The following is a 23,318-nucleotide window of genomic DNA, read 5'->3' as shown; positions in this document are numbered from 1 at the left end:
TGGATGAAGTCCATGGTCGGAGGAGGCAGAGGTGTGTCCGGAACCGGGATCCCCCGGTCTACCGGCGTCGGCTCCTGGTCACAGGGAGCAGACGAAGCCGAAGCGCGAGCCTCTTTGGAGGGGGAGCGCTTCTTCTCCTTCGCCCTCGGTGGGTCGGTGGTGGGACGATCCTTGGAGGGCTTGACCTTCTTGGAGGCAGAGTCACGACCCGCCTCGTCGTGGTGCCTCTTCTTCTCATGCCTGGGAGGCTCCTCCGTTGGGAAGAACGGGTTGTCCGGGAGGTCCAGGAGGACAGCAGCCGCTGCCGACGACGAAGGCCTCGGGGACCTTGTCCCTTGCACCGGCTCGGTGCGGTCCTTAGGTATCGCATGGCGCGATCCCTTGGACGCCTTGGAGGATGAAGGCGAGGCGAGATGGACCTCCAGCTCGGTCGCCTCCTTCGAACGGGAGCCCTCCGATCCTTTCCTCGGTTTGGAGGCCCGCTCGGTACCCTCAGTCCCTGATGGCTTATGGGGGCGCTTGGAGGGTTTGTCGGTGGCACTGGGCGGTTTAGAGCCACGGGCCACATCGGAGGTGGTGGAACGGGTCCCGGCCGGGACACACACCACGCTGGGGACGACGACTCTCCCCGATCCCACGCTGGAGACACTCGCCCGAGATGATGAGGCGGTGGGCGCCAAGGGCGGGACAGAAGAGGACCGTGAACCTCCCTCCTGCACTTTCCCCAGGGCGATCGCCGAAGTGAGCCGGGACTCACGGTTCTTGCGAGCCTGAGAAGAGAGGGATCTGCAGAGCTGGCAGGCCTTGGGGTCGTGGTTCGGGCCAAGGCACAGCAGACAGGAGGAGTGCGGGTCCTGGACGGGCACCTTGCCCTTGCAAATGTCGCACTTCTTGAAAGCCGCAGGCATTTCCGAAGTCGTCAAAGCCGATGGGAAAGTCCAAAAACGAGGTCAACAGTCCGAAAGTCCGAAGTTACCAGGGGCGGGAGACAAAGAATGGTCAAGAAACAGTCCGAGGTCAAAAAACGAAAGTGATTCCAAGCAAGCAAAGCAAGCGAAAGTTCCTCTGAAGCAGCTAGCGCGGCGGAAAAAAGGAACTGGGGAAAAGAGCGGGAAGGCAGGGGCCTTATAACGGGTGGGCGGAGTTACCGCCAAAAAGTTTCAATATGTTGCAGAGTTAACTCTGCCTAGTGATTCCAGTAGGTTCCGAGCAGCACTGCGCAGGCGCAGTGAAACCCCATTTGTATGATTCGCAGAGACCACGAAGAAGAACTACTTTTATGCGTGCTTTTGTGAGACATTTAGCCTTCTGTGTCAGAGAGCTCTGGTGCCACAATAAATTACAATTCCCAGGATTCCCTCGTGCTGAGCCAGGGCAGTTAAATTGGTCTCAAACTGGATAATTTCTGCAGCATGTTTTGGACCTGAGATGTATAAATAATAACTTCATTCAATCTGGATATCTCATCTACATCATGGATGTTCTGGAGAAAAGCCCTAGACTTCCAGGTAGATGAGACATAGACAGTCACTTCAGAGAATTCCTCTGTTTCATAACCAAAATTTCAGGTTGTTCTCCTATATCTGCCTCAGTTCCATCTCCTACTGGAAAAGAGTGTCTGGAATCTCTCCCAGGATTTCCAGCACAAGTGTTGCCTGTATATAAGGCACTGTTGGTGACTGTAGGAGACTCAGTGACTGACAGACCAGAAATCTGGGCTCATTGAGTGACGAACCTGCACCCCATCAGGTTTCTTTGGGCTCAGGTAGGAAACCCTCTGTTTCATGAATCATCATCATCATCATCATCATCATCATCATCATCATCATCATGTAGATAATGTCTATTTCATGATGCAAACTTGAAGTCAAGAGGTTCTCGTACAACTGGGCTAGGGTGCTTTTGGAGGTCTCAAAATCCCTCCTCATTGGCTAAGTCAGAAAGGACTCAGAAGACAACTAGCTGTAGGAGATGGTGGTCCACAGCTGCCCACATCTATTTGTATGGCAGACCTCCGGTGTTCTCATTCTGTAAGAACTTTGCAGCTGTTCTACTTTTCTTGGTGACTCTGATTGTGTGTTGTAACTTTTCTTTCTTTTGTGCTTTTCCATGCTGGTGGAGACTCTCTTTCTTCTTTATCAGGAAAATACTAGACATCCTTTCAAGGTCAGAGATGAAGGACCAGAACTTTCAGGCCAATGTTAAGTTTCACTTTTTGTTTCTCCTCTTCAACAGGAATTCTAGCACCATTCTCCATAATTATGGTCATGGATCCCCATGTCTTGTTCTTTACGTTCCTGCAGAAAATAAAGAAGCCTTCCCTAAAGGTTTATGTGAAAGAAAAGATTCATAAGCACAGATCTTTTCTCATTGCCAGAGAAAATATCAGAAAACCAGAGAGGGAAACAGGAAAGAGGGGGTCAGTGAAGGGCCCAGAGAGCTTATAGCAACTTCTCTGAAGCTGAGCAGCATGGGCCAAGACACAGTACAATGTTTAATAAAATAACAGCACACCTATTTAATTTTCAAGGCTGCGCTCTCATCATGAGGCTCAGAGGAGAGGGGCAGGCAGTGAAACCTGTGAACCCTAAATGTGGGTATGTGGGTGAGTGCTTTCTGTTGATGAATCTTTCCGGCAGGGGAGTTATTTATTCATTCAGTCATTTGACTTTTTGACAATAATAGGTATTTTAATTTATCTAAAAGAATACAACTGAGAACAGAATATTTTATAACAGTACAGTACAGTTTATTGGTGACAACAAAATACAGGTTCTACCAATCAAATTATCATCTCACAAATTATCATCTCACAAAAATGATTAAAAACTTTTCCAATCACATTTGGCTCTGTAAAATATAAAACAAAATATTTAAACTAAAATTATATAAAATATTTCATACTAAGCACATCACAATGTTACATAATCCATTCAAATTAGTATAAATATATTTATCGCACATACCCATGCAGGCCGTTATCCTTGAAATCTAATCTAAGGGCTGGAACAGACCTGCAGAAAGGGGCAGCTTGAAGCTGCCCCCACCGAAGACGCCTCAGAACCACAACAAACACATGTTTCGGTCCTGAACATGCCCTCTGTCAGCAGCCAAATAGGAATGGAAAAATCCACTCCTATCTGGGCTGGTTTTGGGCCACCTTAGGTGGCCCTGGAACAACTTCCGGGTGCAGAGGTTGGCATGTGGTGTCAAAAAGCTACGCCCTTGTTGAAGCCAACCCTGTTTGAATGGATGGGTGACTTCTCGGCATCCTGGGAGCATGTGTCGTCAAGACGCCACGTCCCCAAGCTGCAGAGGAGGCAGTTTTACTGGTTGGTCTGTTCCAGCCCTAAGTTTAACTGCTTTCGTAGTGAATCTGGCAGTATTAAACATCACAGACTTTCTGTATTAGCTAACAAATAAGTGATTTTTTCCAAATCATTTTTGTTAGCTACAAGTTCTAAACTTCTCTTCAGAAACTTATCTCTTGGGATTAAATATATCCTATAATATAGCATATAGTGTATGCTGTATGGTGGCTTGAATATACCGACTTTCATGCTGCTCCTTGGGAATCTTTTTATATTTCCCTTCAATGTAATTGGTTTTCATTGTCTGGAATTGAGGGGCTATAAAAACCCTGCAAAGAAGAGAGTGAGTAATTTCTGATAGATATTTCTCCTCTCCAAAACATATTTTTAGAAAGGAGAAACCAGAAGACAACTTTGAAGCTCTAGTGGCATCAATATCCTGCAAAGCATAATATTCTTGTATCCTTTCTTTGGTCCGATACAGATGGGCAATTTGTGGTGTGGTGGCGGCGATACTAGGGTTAGGGACTGTGCACCAACCTCATGGTCCCTAACCCTAGTACGAAGTGGCGGGGTACTAATGGCAGCATCCCATGTGCATGGGTGCTGCCATTGTGATGTAAACGGCATGCAGCATCTGCATGGCCAGTGGCGCACTCATGACATCACTCCGGCACCATAAAGAGAACCCGGATTTTCCAGGTTCTTTTTACACCGTGGGGGAAGCCGTGTGGTTTGGCGGCTGCGGTTTCCCTCTGGAGGGAAATAGGCCGCCAGCAGGCTGCCCTTTTGAGGCAATCTGTCCCAGGCCTTTGATAAGTTTCCTACTATGCGGTATATCATAAGATTTTGGAACTGTAGGATCCAGGCCAAATTTCTCTAAATTTGTTCTATTATAGTAAAGAGCAGCTGAATGGATTACCATATAAAAAACAAACAAAATCAAAAATAATCTAAAACCTGGTTTCTCATCAATAATTTACTTGTTTTCATCCAATTCTGGGAGATTTTCCTACTTGCTATTTTTACCTAGGGCCATTTTGTATAAGATAACTCCCTATAAAATTCACCTTTGAGGTCGCTGTGTACCTTTAATTCATTTCCGACTTATGGAAAACCTAAGGTGACCCTATCATGGGATTTTCTTGGCAATTTATTATTATTATTATTATTAACCTTTATTTATAAAGTGCTGTAAATTTACACAGCGCTGTACATACAATCTTTTTAATTGGACGGATCCCTGCCCTCAGGCTTACAATCTAAAAAGACACGACACAAAGAGAGTGGGGGTGGGGAGGGGGCATCTCTAGTAGGATAATACATATAAAATACATAGTAATACAGGAAATGATTCAATAAAACAGGGAAGAAAAGAACATCAAATAGCAAGTGACAATTATGCAATGCCTGGGAAAGCTTCTCTGAACAGGATGGTCTTCAACTCCGTTTTGAAGCTGGTTAAAGAAGTGATGGCCCTTGCTTGCGGGGGAAGAAGGTTCCAGGCGTGAGGGGCAGCAAGTGAAAAGGGGCAAGTCCAAAATGGGGCAGAGAAAATCCTGGGCTGGGACAGCAGACCTTGACTACCAGAACAGAGGGCCCTAGAGGGAAGGTGAGGAGAAATAAGGTCTGATAAGTAAGGGCGGGCCAGCCCATGGAGGGCTTTAAACGTGGACAGCAGGAGCTTGTACTGAATGCGGAAAGGGAGGGGGAACCAGTGAAGGGATGCCAACACAGGAGAGATATGGTCAGAGCGGTGGACGGAAGTGATAATGCGTGCAGCTGAATGCTGGACAGAAATTAAAGGATGGAGGTGAGAAAGAGGAAGCCCAGCCAGGAGGACGTTACAGTAATCAAGTCGTGAGATCACTAGGGCATGGACCAGGATCTTGGCAGTAGAGACGGAGAAATATGGTCGGATTTTGGCAATATTGTACAAAAAGAATCTACAAGCCTTGGCTGTGGTCTGGATCTGAAGGATACACGACAGAGAAGAGTCAAAGATAAAACCAAGACTGCGGGCTTGCTGGACTGGTTGAATAGAAATGTTGTCCACAGAGACAGAAAAGGAGAGTTGAAGGGTGGACTTAGGAGGAAAGACAAGAAGCTCCGTCTTGGACATGTTGAGCTTCAAACGCCGATGGCGCATCCACTGCGAGACGGCTGAGAGGCAAGACAAAACTTGCTGTTCAAGCCTTGGAGAAAGGTCAGGGGTGGAAAGATATAACTGAGTGTCATCGGCATAGAGATGGTAGGAAAAACCAAAAGAGCTAATGAGTTTACCTAAGGATAGTGTGTAGAGAGAAAACAGAAGGGGACCCAGAACAGAGCCCTGGGGAACTCCAACAGATAAGAGAACAGGAGAAGAAGTCTGACCGCCAGCAACCACTGCAAAAGATCTGCCAGACAAGTAAGATCTAAACCAGTCGAGAACAGCAAGAGCTGTTCAGAGAAGGTTTTGCATTACCTTCCTCTGAGGCTGAGAGCACACGACTTTCCAAAGGTCACCCAGTGGGTTTCATGGCCTAGCTGGGGAAAATTTCACAGCATTGCCTTAGGAAAGGTTATTTGTCTTGGGAAAGGTTACTTGCACCATCTCTGCTCAGCATTTGATAATTGCAGGTTGGAAAACCAATGGGACCTTTATTTCTATGGGTTATTCTCCCTGTGTTAAGTAAGGGAGCCGGTCCACAAATGATTAAGAACATAAATGTTCTTCATTATGCAGAAAAGGATAAAGACAAAGGCAGAAGAGACTGACACTTTGTGCTGGTCTGTTCATATGCTCCAAGCCCGGGGTAGGCAACCTGCGGCCCGCGGGCCGGATGTGGCCCGGCGAGGCCTTGGGACCGGCCCCCGCCCGGTCCTGCCGCCGATTGCCACCGGGGCCTTTGGGGGGCAATTGTCTATAGAAGCCTCAGAAACATGCATTTATCTTAAAAATTTTTTAAAAATCAGCAATTTTTTTTTGGCATGTCGTCCATTTTTATTTAAAAAGTGCCCTCCATTTGAAAATTTTGTCCTACATTTGTCCCGGTTTATTTATTTATTTAATTTTAAAAAAATTATTTATTTTTTGGCTTCGGCCCCCCAGTTGTCTGAGGGACAGCAACCTGGCCCCCGGCTCAAAAGGGTTGCCTACCCCTGCTCCAAGCCCTTGCTCCTCTGCCAGGGCACCAAACAGCATTGCACACAAGGGGCATCATAAAGCTGCACCACAGTGGTTATGGCACTCCTTCTATGGCGCAAAAGCCTCTTTTCGGGACTTCTTTTTGCTCTGTGCACAGGCCATGGCATCTGGTTGCCGTGGCCTGCTTCCAGGGCTGAAAGGTGTGGTGTTGAGCTGCCCATCTGTCAAGCCCCTAAGGTACTTAACAGCAGATGAAATAAAATCCTAATTCGTGGGATGAAAACAGAAAAGAGGTGGTTAAGCCCAAGTAAGTTACCAAGGAATTGGCTACTTGGAGAAAAGGGAGATTCAGCCCACCCACTTTGACGCCACTACGAGTACTATAGGAGGAAAACCATGGGAATGTAATATTGACCCTTCTGTAATTTTTGTTCTCTTTCATTTTTATTTTAAAGGGAGGAATACCAGGATGTCTACAAAGAGAAGCATTCAATTGTGGCTGCTTTTGGCCTTTGCCTGGATGGTGATGAAGGAAACAGCAGCCCAGTCTTTTCAATACTTCAAACAGCAGCATGTAGACTACCCAAAGACACCAGCTCCAAATAATCATATCTATTGTAGAAATATTATGAATGATAGATATCAGACCTACATACGTGAAAATATTTATATACATGCCTCAGATACTGAGCTTGAAGACATCTGCAGACCAAGTGGACTTCCAGAGGATGGTGAATGGCAAAGCATAACTCCACTTGCATGCACCATTTGTTCTGGTGTTGATTCTGGGTTTTTCGGTATAAGTGGCAAGCTGAATATTATTCTTTATTGTAAGGATGGAGTCCCAACTGATTGTAGAGGTTTTAGTCCTTTTGTGTAAAGAAAAGGCTGCAGCTAAACAAAGCAATGCCTTCATTACCTAGGTTATGAATCACAAATATAGACACTAGTCCAAAACACACTGCAGAAATAATTCAGTTTGAAACTGCTTTAACTGCCATGACTCAGTGCTAGGGAATCCTAGGGGTTGATGTTTCTTGTGGCCTCATAGCTCTCTGACACAGAAGACTAAATGTCTCACAAAACTACAGTTCCCAAAATTCCCTAGCACTGAGCCAGGGCAGTTAAAACAGTCTCAAACTGGATGATTTCTGCAGTATGTTTTGGATCACTGACCGCAAGTAATCCTGAATTTGCTTATTTTTTAGTTCTAGAGTGGTGTAAATTCAGCTGAAAGCCTCTGTTTGTCAAACTGCATCTTGTCCCATGTTGTCTTGAGAAATCTTTGATCAAGATAAACATCAAATGACAGCTTCCCATATTTATCTACATGACCAGTTTCTGGTCACTGGCAAAGTAACTCTACTTTTTCATGGTCTTTGTGCTTAAAAATCTATATTTTCCTTTCATCAGCATTAAGCACATCAATGTGTAATACTTTGGAAGCTTCCCATACCTGGGCTCTTTTTTATATGTGTGTGATATAGTTTCTTCAGTTTTGATTTAGTATTGAGCCATGGCAGTTGAGGACGTGTCAAACTGGATTATTCCTGCAGTATGGATGGAGCCATGGTCTTTATATGGCTGAAGAAAAAGGGGAGGAATAATAATGAAACATCAAGTGCTGATAGTATGAGAGCTAATTTCTTCTTAAGTTTTATTTTATTTGTTTTCTTCAGTGTCCAATTTAAAGTGCTGATAGCATGAGAGCTCAGAGGAAAATGATCTCCACGATGCAGATGGCCAAATACCTGCCATTTCCCTCCCCTTCCTGCCACACAACCTTTTGTTCTGCTTGCTTTTTCTTAACTTTGATTTTGTGATTTCCTTTCTTCTGTCCGATTTAAAGTGCCTCCCGTGTTCAATAAATGTTTCTCTCTTTAAGCATCAGACTTTCCCTTGGCTTTGGTTGTTCATTCCAGTACAAATGATGAAACCCTGCAAGAGTGGGCTGTAGTGCTAATGGAAAAAGTAGGTCTTTGTGGGGGAGACTAGCTGGGGATCACTTGTGTTCTAGATTTCTGTTTTCATTAAAAATCTACTTTCTGTAATATTACTTTCCACTGTAATATAAATCTCAAAGTTCAGAGCATGGAATGATAGTTGGGAAGGCTTTTGTATTGGAAGAAAGAGGGCCAGAAGGGCAGAAGAATTTAGCTCGACAGGAAGAAACTAATGTTCTTTTCAGACTGAAATTGAGATATTGCTGTTCCTTTTCTCATATGAACAAATCCAGTCATATGTTCCCAAAGAACACAGTTACCATTTGGCACCACAAATGAGTTTGCTATAGTCCTCATTCTGTTTAGCCAGTGAGTAAAACCACTGGGACTTCAGTTCATATATGCAGGATATTGTAAATTTGTAATAGGAGAGGGAATCTTTTCTTCTTAATTCCTGGGGTAATAACTGACTCCAGCAGTAAACGTAACATCCAACATGATGACCAATTTAGGATTAACCACATCTGTCTTGTGCTAAACTGATTCAAGGAGCCTCCCTGAAATTTCATGGCACCTTCCTTGCTGTGTTTATAAAGAAGTTGTGATCATTTTCCTTACACTGAAGAATTAGTGACAAAATCCACAAAACAGTGATACATTTATTGGGTCAACTAAAAAGAACAAAATACACCATGAAAGCTTCTGAGGTTCCACAGACTTCTCCACCAGAGAAAGATGGTTAAAAATCATACAGGATAAAAATTATGATGCTAGAATCACATGCCTACATTTTGCCTTAAGATGTGACTTATGTTGTCAGTTAAGATGTTCTGGACGGATAGCAATGCAGGCAGAGGCCATCCTCTCTTGGGCCATGTGAGAAATATAAGGAATACAATCTCATCTTCATTAGCAACAGAAAAGGCAAATTTTCTTGAGACACAGGCTGTATCTGTTTTGTGTGAGGTTACCTGCACCTTTCTTAGGCAAAGAACATTGAATTTTTCAAGAAGCCTCTGTATTGTTGTATCTGGAAAAAAACATTTAGGTACTGTATAGGTAAAACTTGACAAATGAAGCCCCAGTGAAAACATGTCACCTTTGTTAGAGGTAAAGAAATACCCCAAAACCAGGATAACATACCCTCCCCCCAACCAGTAGCTTCACTAGGGGAATGCGAGGTGTGTGTGGACCATACTGGGTGACACTGCCAAAAGGGGGTGACATCCAGTGAGCACCCCCACCTCCCTGTCATGTGCTGTGGCATGCAGCATGGACTAAGGGGGGGGGCTGGTGCCCCCCATCCCTGCCCAGCGAGGCTTGGCTTTAAAACCTCACAGGGCAGAGAGAGAAGGACCCTGTCCAGCCCCACGTGGCTTGACTTTAGAGTACAGTCATGCAGGGCAAGGAGGAAAGGATCTCCTTTGGCTCTTCCCCAGGACCCATCCTGCACACTGGGTGACACCCCAGTGTCGGACCCCACTGCACCGAACTATCCTAATTTGGGAGAGATACCTTCAGTTATTGTTTGTTTTTCCACTTCTCATTTGCTTTTCAAATTAGCTGGTTTCTCTCTTTCCTTCTCCCAGGAAATCTGGGAACAGAAGTGGAAAGCATCTGGAAGACCAAATATGGAAATCACTGCTTTAGTACTAACAAGCAGTGGGGTTAAGAGAAGGAGTTTAAAGTGTAGCAGAGTATCATTAGTGTTGTCTTCTGGCATCTGTAAATGCATTTTTCTTTTTTTTTCTTTTTCTTTCTTTTTTTGTTCAATTTATATCTCACATTCTCTCACACAAACCTTGTATTTAGGTTATTAAATCAGCACATTGTTACATATGTTAATCCCAGACTTCAATATACTGCCAATGTCTTTTCCTTATTTCTCAGATAAACACATCATCAAAAGGTCTTAAAAACATTTTAAAAATATATAAAAGAAAGGACATTTAAAGGTGAAAAAGGAGATTAAATCTTACATTTGCAGGAGGGATAGAAATATATATTTTAAATGAACAGCTTTGGGATGGATTTTTCTAGATGTAGGGATGTCTTGAATTATCTTCCCCTTCTTTCCTTGCTGACACCCAGTTTTAGATTGCCATAATCAGCTGACTCTCCTGCAATGGTCTCTGCCCAAAATGACTCACTTGATACATTTGTTTTGCCATACTAGAAGTAATTTCACATTAAAAAGAAATGTTGTGTACCATACAAGATGCCACAACCTCTGTCAATGGCTGCCACCCAATTTGGTGCCTGAGCCAACTGTTTTAGGAGATTAGCACACCGGCTTCTATTCTTGCGCTAGGCATAGGATGTAAACACATAGGGATGGACTCTATTGCACAGCTCTATCCCCAGGCAGTACTCGTCTTGTACCTGAACAGGGCTTCTTCCAGACCTTTTAAAGAATGGGAAAATCCAGTTCTTTAAAAGGTACAGGAGAAGCCTGGGTTGGGTACAGGCTGGATACTGCCTGGAGCTGTGAAATATAATCCATACCGGTGTGTTTACATCCCATGCCTAGTGAGGGAATAAAACCCATTGCGCTAATCTCTTTAGTTTGCCCAATGGCAGGATCACCCCTGCTCTTGATTGAAAAATCTGTGGGTGAACTTTAGACAAACATTTCCCAACTGCCATGATGCAAAGGAGGTCACGACATGAGAAAAAGTCAATAGGGAGTAGTCAAAGATGAGAAGAGCACATTGCCATTTCTGCAACTTTTGTGTGATGGAGACCAGTCTTTTCAAGATTTCAAACAGCAGAACGTAGACTACCCAAAGATTCCAGCTTCAAAAAATAAGACTTACTGTAGAAATGTTTTGCAGCATAGAGGTCACATGTACTTAGAACCATAGAATCATAGAATCGTAGAGTTGGAAGAGACCGCAAGGGCCATCCAGTCCAACCCCCTGCCATGTAGGAAATCTCAATCAAACCATCCCTGACAGATGGCCATCCAGCCTCTGTTTAAAGACCTCCAAGGAAGGAGACTCTATCACCCTCCGAGGGAGTGCATTCCACTGTCGAACAGCCCTTACTGTCAGGAAGTTCCTCCTAATGTTGAGGTGGAATCTCTTTTCCTGTAGTTTGCATCCATTGTTCCGGGTCCTGTTCTCTGGAGCAGCAGAAAACAAGCTTGCTCCCTCCTCAATATGACATCCCTTCAAATATTTAAACAGTGTTATCATATCACCTCAACATTCTCTTCTCCAGGCTGAACATCCCCAGCTCCCTAAGTCGTTCCTCATAGTTCATGGATTCCAGATGCTTCACCATTTTAGTCACCCTCCTTTGGACATGCTCCAGTTTCTCAATGTCCTTTTTAAATTGTGGTGCCCTGAATTGGACACAATATTCCAGGTGGGGCCTGACCAAAGCAGAGTATAGTGGCACTATTACGTTTCTTGATCTAGACACTATACTTTAATTGATGCAGCCTAAAATTGCATTGGCCTTTTTAGCTGCCACATCACTCTGTTGACTCATGTTCAACTTGTGGTCTACTTGGACTCCTAGATCTCTTTCACACATAATTTCATTCATCCAGGTGTCCCCCATCCTATATCTGTACATTTGATTTTTCTGCCCTAAGTGCAGTATCTTACATTTCTTTGTGTTGAAATTCATTTTGCTAGCTTTGGCCCAGCTTTCTAGTCTATTCAGGTCATTTTGAATTTTGGTCCTGTCCTCTGGAGTATTAGCTACTCCCCCTAATTTGGTGTCATCTGCAAATTTGATAAGTATGTTCCCAATTCTGTCATCCAGGTCATTGATAAAGATGTTGAATATCACTGGGCCCAGGACAGAGCCCTGTGGGACCCCACTGGTCACTTCTCTCCAGGATGAAAAGGTGCCATTGTTGAGCACCCTTTGGCTTCGGCCGGTCAACCAGTTACAAATCCATGTAACAGTTACCTAGTCTAGTCCACATGTTACAAGTTTGTTTGCAAGAATGTCATGGGGAACCTTATCAAAGACCTTACTGAAATCAAGATATACGATATCCACAGCATTCCCTTCATCTACCAAGCTGGCAATTTTATCAAAGAAAGAGATCAGGTTTGATTGGCATGACTTCTTTCTCTGAAACCCATGTTGACTTTTTGTGATTATGGCATTGCTTTCTAGATGTTCACAGACTCTCTGTTTAATGATCTGCTCCAGAATCTTTCCTGGTATTGATGTCAGACTAACTGGATGATAATTGTTGGGATCCTCTTTTTCCCCCTTTTTGAAGATGGAAACAACGTTTGCCCTCCTCCAGTCTGCTGGGACTTCTCCTGTTCTCCAGGAGTTCTCAAAGATTATTGCCAATGGCTCCGATATTACATGAGCCAGTTCTTTTAATATTCTTGGATGTAGTTCCTCAGGTCCTGAAGACATAAATTCATTTAGATTAACCAGGTATTCCTGTACTATCTCTTTGCTTATTCTGTGCTGAATTTCCCCTATTCTGTCCTCTGTTCCATTTTCCTCAGGTTGAGCACCCTTTGCCTTTTCTGAGAAGACTGAAGCAAAGAAGGCGTTGAGTAATTCTGCCTTTTCTCTGTCCTCTGTTAGCATTTTCCATCTTCTCCACGCAGTAGCCCTACCGTTTCCTTCTTTTTCCTTTTGCTTCAGACGTATCCAAAAAAGGCCTTTTTATTGTTCTTAAAATCTAGCAATCCAGAGTTCATTCTGTGCTTTACCTTTTCTACATGTGCTCGCTATTTGATTGAATTCCTTTTTGGTGATTTCCCCCTTTTCCCATTTCTTCTACATGTCCCATTTAAAACTTAGCTCAGTTGAAAGTTCCTTAGTCATCCATCCTGGTTTCTTGAGACACCTCCCATTTTTCTTCCTCATTGAATAGTTTGAAATTGTGTCTTCAGTATCTCCCTTTTAAGAAACTCCCATCCGTCTTCAACTCCATTCTCTTTTAGTATTCCTGACCATGGGATCACCCCCAATACTTCTCTAATTTTACTGAAATCAGTTCTCCTAAAGTCTAGAAAGTCTGACTATGCTTGGCTTCTCCTTTCCACTGTATAATAATCTCTGGGAGAACATGGTCATTTCCACCTAATGATCCCACCACTTGCAACCCATGATACATCACCCACATCATGGATCTTCTGGAAAATAGCCCTTGACTTCTGGATACAACAGCCCTAGGTAGTCACTTCAGAGAATTCATCTATTTCACAACCAGAATTTCAGGTCGTCCTCCTATTTCTGCCTCATTTCCACCTTCTTCTCAGAATACTGCCTGGCATCTCTCCCAGGATTTCCAGTACAAGTGTTGAGTGCATGGTACAGAAGATTCCATTATTCTGTATATAGTAGTTTACCCAAAGACTACAGCTGCAACTAGTACTATCTACTGTAGAAATATTATGAAGTGTATGCATGACATCTACTTACACATCAATATTTACATACCAACCCCAGGAAATGACCTTATAGCCTTCTACAGACCAGATGGGGGGCTAGAAGATGGTTCATTTGAAGCAACTGGTTCTTATCATATACTCAGTGTTTGGGAGTTGAACATAATTTTTCTGGCCACAGTGACAAGGATAAAACCATTGTTTTCTGTGAGGATTGATTCCAAATTGAATTTATTGAATATTGCATAAAAAGAATCTGCAGCTAAATGGAGGAATGCCTTCATTTCGTAGGTTTTTAATAAAACAAATAGACATAGACTCAACATAATATGGAATTTTGCTCCATTCTATAGTAGCATAATGTCATATGAAATATAAATTTTTCTAGGGACTTGGGCAAGTAAGCCAGTTTACCTCTTCCAGCTTCAATTCGGGATCCAGGATGCCCTTGGGTGTTGTCTTAGCTAAACCGCCACTGGTTTAGGTGGGATGCTGCTGCCCGGATGCATCCTGAGTTGAAGCCTTGCTCAGCCGGCCAATTTTTTAAGTCGGACGTTCCCGACTTCAAAAAAGTGCTGGCTGAGGAAGGCTTCAACCTGGGATGCATCCAGGTGGCCGCATCATCCTGCTTAGATCAGTGGCGATTTAGCTATGATAATACCCGAGGGCATCCTGGATCCAGAATTGAAGCCGGAAGAGGTAAGCCGGCTTATTTGCCCAAGCGATAAGCTCCTTAGACTCTGTCTTCACAAAGTTTATACTGGTCCATGTTAACTGGGGCATTTTTTGGCATTTTTGCAACACATTACTAAGAGTTACTTATTATTTTTTAATCTTTTCTTTGACCTGCCCCATGTATCTGAAACTGGAAGGATGCAAGTTACAGGAAAAGAGATTCCAGCTCAACATTAGGAGGAACTTCCTGACAGTAAGAACTGTTCGACATGGAACACACTCCCTTGGAGGGTGGTGGAGTCTCCTTCATTGGGGGTCTTTCAACAGAAATTGGATGGCCATCTGTTCAGGGTGCTTTGATTCCTGCATGGCAAGGGGATGGCCATGGCAAGGGGGGGGGTCCCTTGTGGTCTCTTCCAACTTGATGATTCTATGATTCAAAGTGTCAGAAGCTAAGGAAAGAGATAATTCATAAGGGAGTAGGAAGGAATACAGTGTAAGGAATATTCATATAAAAAAAGCAAGATGGAGATTTCTGAGATATACAAAGAGTACCTTCATTCAATTTGAATATCTCGCCTACATCATGGACCTTCTGGTAAGAAGCCCTAGACTTCTGGGAAGAACAGCCAGTCACGTCAGAAAAACAAAATTTCAGGTAGAAGTTCCACCTTCTACCAGGAAATATTGCCTGGCATTTCTCCTAGATTTTCCTGTACAAGTGCTACATCAACAGTACAGAAGATTCCCCTTTGCTTTGTATATAAGGCACTGGTGATTTCAGGAGTCTCAGTGAGCAACGCACCAGAGAAGTACATCTGGGTTCACTGAGTGACAAATCTGTACCTCATCCACGAAGACAAAGGTTTCTTTGGGCTCAGGTTGGAAACTTTCTGCTCTATGTAAGATATATTATTATTCTCTATTTTTATATAATGACTATTTCATGATGCACACTTGCATGCAAGAGGTGCTCTGGGGTGCACTGTTTTTGGAGGCCTCAGAATCCCTTCCCATTGGGATATATTAATAGAAGAACTAGATGTAGGAGATGGATGTCTAAAGCCACTCACTCCTATTTTAGAAGGAGGACGCCTGTTCTCATTCTGTAGGAATTCATGGGGCCATGCAGATAGCAAGAGCATTGGAAACCTGAAGTAGAGACATTAGTTTTCTGCCCTTACTGATGAAAGACTCCCAAAGGAAATGTCATTACATTTATAAATTCCTCTTTATGACAGTGGAACTTTTGTCCTTTTCCGGTGGACCAGTAGGAGATGGCTATTTTGGAGAACCCACTATGTTTAGCAAGTCAGACCTCAAGTTACTCTGCTGAATCTGCTTGGTTTCCATACCTTCCTGGGAGATTTTGCTACTTGTTATTTTATCTTTGGATAATTTTGCATAAGATAACACACTGTGAAACTAGCCTTTCAATATCACAGGTAAATCTCATTTTTATGTGTAGAGAGGCAGTTATAGAGAGATCTTTGGATCTAAGCTTCAAGTGCCTATTGCACCAGGTAAGAGAAGGTCTCACTGTGGTCAGATGTAAAGGCATTTCCAATACCCAATCTGGGAATAAGAAAGGGCATGATATGGGCTATATTCTAGGCAGCTATGCTAACAGAAATGTGGAAAGCTCCAGGTAATGCACTATATGAAATAGGATTAATTTTGCTTCCCATGCTTTCTCTTGGCCCTGTGCAGAAATCCTCTTTACCACAAAAGCCACTGGCTTGCTTACAAAAGTGTGAACTAAGATCATAGTTTCCAGCCCTTTCAACCAAAAGACTCTTGACAAACAAAACAAGACACACTACAACAAATATTCTCTTTGTTTTGGAATCCTGATATCCCCCCCCCCCCCCCCCGTTTAACTGTCTGCAGAAAAATATGGTGTCAGAGTACTTTTATAGATATTTATTTTGTTATACATCCTATTCTCTTAAATGGTTCTTAGCTTCAACTACAGTTGATGGGCAACCTGTGGTCCCCTAGATCTTGCTAGATTTCACCTCCTATTTCCCAAGATTAAAGATGGAGCTAGAGTCCATCATATAACAAGAGTGGTATAGGATTCTCACACCTGCCCTTTCCAAGTATACATGTTTATCACTGAAGGATGAATTAGTTAATAAATATATTCTTTTTACACAGAATTCCTCCCAAAAGGGGACAGACATGATAGATTTCACAGCACTGCATTAGGAAAGATGACTTGCCCCCACATTGTTCAGCGATTGGTAGCTGCGCCTATGAGAGCTTCATTTCCAGGTTTTATCGCCCTATGCCCAGTTAGGGAGTTTTAAATGGTCACAAACTGAAATATTCTGCATAGTGCAAGAAAAGAGAAAGACTACATAATAATAATAGTAGAAGAAGAAAAAATCCTACTCGATAGAAGAAAACAGAAAAGAGTTGATTGAGCCCAAGTCAGTTACCCAGAAAATGGCTACTTGGAAAGAAAGGGAATGGCATCCCATACACCTCAACCCCACTATGAACACTAGAGGAGAGCTAATCATGGGAATGCAATGCTGATCCTTCTGTGATTTTTGTTCTCTTTTGCCTGTTGTTTTTAAAGAGTGGAAGACCAAAGGAAACAGCAAAGGATGGCTACAAAAACACTCCTTCAGATGTGGCTGCTTTGGGCCTTTGCCTGGATGGCAGTGGAGAATGTGGCAGTCCAGTCTTTTCAAGCCTTCAAACATGAGAGTGTAGACTTCCCAAAGACTCCAGCTCCAAATGATGATAGCTACTGCAGAAATATTATGTATCATAGACATTTAAGTTACAAACATGGCAATATTTTCATACATGCCTCAGATTCTGACCTTAAAGCCATCTGTAAAACAATCTATGGGCTGCAGGTTTCTGGTCAAATGGCAAGCAAAGTTCCCTTTTCATACACTTATTGTTATGAACTTAACAACGAATTTTATGGTTTTAGTGCAAATCGTAAAATATCTGTATACTGTAGGAATGGAGTCCCAATTGAATTCAGAATTGTTAACCCTTAAGTAAATAAGTGGCTGCAGTTAAATGGATCAATGCCTCCATCTCCTAGGATTATAATAAAAAATATAGACATTGTGCCTAAGTAATCTGGAATTTTACATGATTTTATAATGGTGTAACCACAAATGAAAGATCATTTTTAACCCTCTGTCTTTCCAAATTGCATTTTGTTCTTCATTGGCTGCAGGATTCTTTGGATAAAAGAAGCATGAAATTTCAAGGTACCCTTTCACTGGGGCTGCCTTGGGCCTTTACTCATGTGCAAACATTTATTTACATGCTTCAGACTCTGAGCTGAAAACCATCTGCCGAACCTCTTCTGGGCAACCAGTTTCTGGGCAATGGCAAAGTACCTCCCCCCCTTTCATCCATTTTTATGTTGTTGTTGTTGTTCAAAAATTGGTGGTGTTTTTGTTGGTTGGCTGGCTGGTTGGTTTCAGTAGCATTAAAGACATTACTGTGTACTGTCAGGTTGGAACTTCCAGGACTTCAGGTAAAGAAATTGCCACGGCAAAATGGATTAAGGTCTTTTATTACATTTTTAGATCTAAACTGCACTGTAGAAATAATGCAGTTTGACACGACCTTAATGGCCATGGTTCAATGCTATGGAATCCTGGGATTTGCAGTTTGTGATGGCATCAGAGCTGTCTGACAGTTTCTGGTCAGTAGCTCTCCCTTTTCATATACTGTGTTTGAAAACTGATGTTTTTGGAGGGCTTGTTTGTTTTTGAGCAGCATTAAATACATTACTGTGCAGATGAGAGTCTAAAATACAGAGAAAGGCTTGAACAGGCATGCATGTAATTCTATGGAGATTATCGCACATCAATTTTTGCCTGATCCGGGCATGAGCTGGGAACGGGTTTGAAAGAGTGTTATTGCACAGGAAAAAGCCACCTTTGCCACCGTGAAACTACAAACTGTCCCCCAACCACGTTCTGCCCGCCGATTTTGAAAGGGGGCAAGAATAATAATGAAACATGAACATCACCAAGCGCAAGAGCTCACAGGACATAGGAAAATGATTGTTACTGTCAGCGTAGACTTTGAATTTGAATCAAGAAAACAGAATCTCTGTCATTCCCTCCCCACAAAAAATAATGTCCTTTGATTTGAATAGTCTTTCCTTAACTTTGATTTTGTGCATGAGGTGGTGGTGTTCTTCTATGTTCAGTTTAAAGTGACTTCTGAGTTCAATAAATATTTTCTCTCTTTAAGCATCGGACTTGCCTTTTGGTTTTGGTTACTGATGAACCTCTGAAAGAGTGACCTGAAGGGCTCATGAAAAAAGAGGGTCTTTGTGGAGGAGATTTCTAGAGTTCTCTTTTCACCAAATAACTACTTTCTGTAATATTACTTTCCACTGTAGTATGCATTTCAACACTGGGAGCATGTACAAGAAATTAGGTGGGTGGAAATAAAATAATGTTCATTTCAGACTTAAATATAGTGTGACTTTTCCCTCCTTTTCTCAAGTGAACAAACAAAAATCCCCAAACAGCACACTTGCTATTTTGCCCCAGAAATGAGTTTCCTATAGCTTTCATTCTATTTATCCAGTAAGTGTAACCACTGAGAATTTCCAGGATCTTGTAAATTTGTAATAAGAGAGTAAGGGGCTGTATAAACTGGCATCAAAGGCGCGCATGCGGGCGGAGTGGGAGCACTGACTCCATCCCCATGCTGTTGTGACAGCATGTGCTGCACCACATGGTGGGTGGTGTCACGGTGCTCCTCTCGTGCTATGTCCAGATTATGCAGCGCCAAAAGAGCACTGCAAAGCCATGGTGCCAGCAGCTACGGTGCCTTTTCCACGGTACAAAAAAGGGCCATGGCATGTAGTTGCCGCGGCATTGATCCTGTGTTAAAAAGGGTGGCTGCAGGCCACCTCTTTGTGAGGTCTGTCAAGCCCCTGAATCTTCTTCTCCAAATTCCTGGGTTAATAATTGTATCCAACTCGCCCATTTTAGCAGTCGCAGTTCAGCCTCACCTGTCTTTCCCCAAATTGATTCCAACAAGCCTCCTTTAACTTTTATGACACCTTCCCCACTATTACACCAAAGGTATTATTATTATTATTATTATTATTATTATTATTATTATTATTATTATTTTCTCATTGTACAACCAATTCCAAATTTGGCAAACAGAAAGTACATCAAGTAAGCATTTGAAACTCCACTGGCTTCTTGATCAGACAAAGATATTTAAAATCATTTAGGATAAGGGGAAAAAAGATGATATTAGAGTGAGAGGCCTACTCTAATATCACCTGGCAGAAGAAAAAACCAAAACAATGAAAGACTCTAAGGAAAGAGGAGGTTTGCGGACTCTGGATTTGAAAATATATTATTATGCATGTACATTAGATTGGATTAGAACATGGATAAAACTTGATGATAAAAAAACCATTCACTCTAGAAGACTTCAACATAGTATATGGATGGTATGGCTACTTGTGGTATAAGAGAATTGAGGTAAATAAAGAATTCAAAAATCATATTATCCGAAGATCACTGTTAACAATATGGAATAGGATAAAAATCAAATTTTATACACAATTTCCAATTTGGATTTCACCATAAGAAGCCTGGAAAATTAATCTGGCCACAGATTCAAAAGAATTTCTAACATATAAAGAGCTAATCAACTGGGAAGATAAAACACCGAGGATAAAAAGTAATGAAGACTTAAAAAAATAAAGGTTATATTTGCCATTGGTTCCCATATAAACAATTAAGGGGAAGATATAAGACGGATTTACAAACAGAAGGTTTTCAAAAAGAGGAAAATGAATTAGATAAGATTTTGTTATATTCAGAAAAATCAACAATCTCTAAATTATATAAACTACTTTTAAAGAGAGAGTTAGAACAAGAAACAATTAAAGAAAGTATGATAAGTTGGTCTAGAAATTTAGGTCATCCGATACCCCTTGAAAAATGGGAAAGAGCCTGGGGTCAAGACTTAAAATTTACACTGTCAATGGACTTGAAAGAAAACTATTATAAAATGTTACACAGATGGTACTATCCTTAGGTAAACTCATTAGCTCTTTTGGTTTTTCCTACCATCTCTATGCCGATGACACCCAGTTATATCTTTCCACCCCTGACCTTTCTCCAAGGCTTGAACAGCAAATTTTGTCTTGCCTCAAAGCTGTCACGCAGTGGATGCGCCATCGGCGTTTGAAGCTCAACATGTCCAAGACGGAGCTTCTTGTCTTTCCTCCTAAGTCCACCCTTCAACACTCCTTTTCTGTCTCTGTGGACAACATTTCTATTCAACCAGTCCAGCAAGCCCGCAGTCTTGGTTTTATCTTTGACTCTTCTCTGTCGTGTATCCCTCAGATCCAGACCACAGCCAAGGCTTGTAGATTCTTTTTGTACAATATTGCCAAAATCCGACCATATTTCTCCGCCTCTACTGCCAAGATCCTGGTCCATGCCCTAGTGATCTCACGACTTGATTACTGTAATGTCCTCCTGGCTCGGCTTCCTCTTTCTCACCTCTGTCCTTTAATCTCTGTCCAGCATTCAGCTGCACGCATTATCACTTCCACCCACCGCTCTGACCATATCTCTCCTTTGCTGGCATCCCTTCACTGGTTCCCACTCCCTATCCGCATTCAGTATAAGCTCCTGCTGTCAACATTTAAAGCCCTCCATAGACTGGCCCCTCCTTACTTATCAGACCTTCTTTCTCCTCACCTTCCCACTCGGGCCCTCCGTTCTAGTAGTCAAGGTCTGCTGTCCCAGCCCAGGATTTTCTCTGCCCCATTTTGGATTTGCCCCTTTTCACTTGCTGCCCCTCACGCCTGGAACCTTCTTCCCCCGCAAGCAAGGGCCATCACTTCTTTAACCAGCTTCAAAACGGAGTTGAAGACCATCCTGTTCAGAGAAGCTTTCCCAGGCATTGCATAATTGTCACTTGCTATTTGATGTTCTTTTTTTGTTGCCTGTTTTATTGAACCAGTTCCTGTATTTTATATGTTTTATCCAATTATTTCTTAGATTATACACCATAGGCAGGTTTACTCTTACATATTTATTGTTTTTATGAACAGTGCTGTGCAAATCTACAGTGCTATATAAATAATAATAATAATAATAATAATTGTCACCAAACAGACTTGCAAAAATGGGGAACAATAGTAACAGTAATTGTTGGAAATGTTAGAACCAAGAAGGAACATTATATCATATTTGGTGGACGTGCCCAACCTCAATTAAATATTGGAAAATAACACATAATTCTATACAATGAAATTTACAAATTCAAATTAAATTTAAACCAGAAAGTTTTTTGTTAAATATAATAAAGGAAAAAGATGAAAGAACACATTTAAAAATTATTTAATATTTGATCACGGCCACAAGAATTACATACACAAAAAACTGAAACAAAAAGAAATACCAACACAAGATGAATGGTTACAAAAAAGTATTGAAATGATAGATTTAGACAAACTAACATTGTTAATAAAAGGAACATAGAAAGAAGGTTGAAACAAAGACTGGAACTCACTAATGAATTTCTATAAGAATAAAGACTAATAGAAAAAAATAACTGAAAGAATATAATGTGTAAACTATAATAATTATGTCTTTCTTAATATCATTGCTGGCTTGGCTGGTTTTAAACTGATGTTAAGTTGGGCAGTTACTACCGAAGTGATATGATAATTGGTTTAACATATGCATAATAACAATATTATTAAATTCAGATGCTTGCTTAATATATGAAAGAACAGTAGAAAGGAAATAAGTTTTTTTAAAGAAAAAGTATATACAGTACATCAAAGATAAGAATATGTTAAGCTATACACATATTTAGATAAATTAATATAAAGATGATAGAGTATACACAAAGTTGTGCAATCGTGATGAAGATTTTCAGATGAAGTTGCAATCTGAAAGGACTTATCCCAAGAAGAATGAGGAATGCTCCAGCAACAAACCAGTCATGGGGAAGTCCTATGACTGGTTTGTTGCTAGTGTGTTTCTAAATTATTCCTGGGATAGGTTCTCTCAGATCACGACTTTGTCTGAAAATCTTCTCCATGATGGCATGACTTTTCTGGGAAAATGCTTGATTTTCTCCCATGTGATAGTTTCGTTAGGCAAATGCTCAGAAGTCAGGAGTGACTTAGGCACAGTACATTCCGCCCAAAAATGGTGGTCTGCAGGCGCCCATATTAACTCCGGAGGGATGCCGCAGTCGCTAGACTGCGCTATATCCATCCAGAGTTAAAAGGACCCAGTTTTTCCGGGATTTTCCCCCGGTGCCCTGGTTATGTGGCGAGTGTGCCAATGGCGCACTTGTGATGTAACGGACATGCCACAACGTGCGGACGCTATGAGTCCATTACATAAAGATGGTGGCCGTCACTGCCCTGGTGGCGTAGTGGTTAAATGCCTGTACTGCAGCCACTCACTCAAAACCACAAGGATGCAAGTTCAAGACCAGCAAAGGGCTCAAGCTTGACTCAGGCTTGCATCCTTCCGAGGTCGATAAAATGAGTACCCAGATTGTTGGGGGCAAATTAGCTTACAGTTGTAAACCGCTTAGACACTGCTTAGGCAGTATGAAGCGGTATATAAATGAAGCTTGTTTGTTTTTTGTTTTACTACACTGCCAAGCTGTGCTAGGTTTAGGGACCCTGCGGTTGGTGTGTGGTCCCTAACCCTAAAAGCGACACCGACACAGTGCATTTGGCTCATCTGTTCTGGGCCATAGCCTCCAACTGTCCTGAACTGGCAGGAATAGCCTCAGTCAATCCTCTGTTGCTTTTGAAATGGGTTGGTTGGTCTCTCTTCCTCCCACTTTCCCCCTTTGTCCTCAGCTTTCTCCAGCT

The 23,318-nt window shown here is 42.2% G+C and overlaps 2 protein-coding genes across 2 annotated transcripts in view; one reads left to right on the top strand and one right to left on the bottom strand.

Moving 5' to 3' along the window:
• LOC121932624 (ribonuclease-like) overlaps positions 1 to 23,318 on the bottom strand; it is a 47,158-nt gene that overhangs the window by 17,423 nt on the left and 6,417 nt on the right. The gene's annotated exons all lie outside the window — the stretch shown is intronic.
• On the top strand, positions 6,911 to 11,393 carry LOC121932789 (ribonuclease-like; the record flags this gene model as incomplete). The annotated part of the gene is made up of 2 exons (XM_042471767.1): positions 6,911 to 7,295; positions 11,383 to 11,393. Coding segments are annotated over exons 1-2 (396 nt in total), but the record flags the coding sequence as incomplete, so codon positions are not given.

This window comes from Sceloporus undulatus, chromosome 6 (genome assembly GCF_019175285.1).
Source record: "Sceloporus undulatus isolate JIND9_A2432 ecotype Alabama chromosome 6, SceUnd_v1.1, whole genome shotgun sequence".
NCBI lineage: Eukaryota > Metazoa > Chordata > Lepidosauria > Squamata > Phrynosomatidae > Sceloporus > Sceloporus undulatus.
The sequence above is the reverse complement of the archived record's forward strand: the minus strand, read 5'-3'. Positions and strand labels throughout refer to the sequence as shown.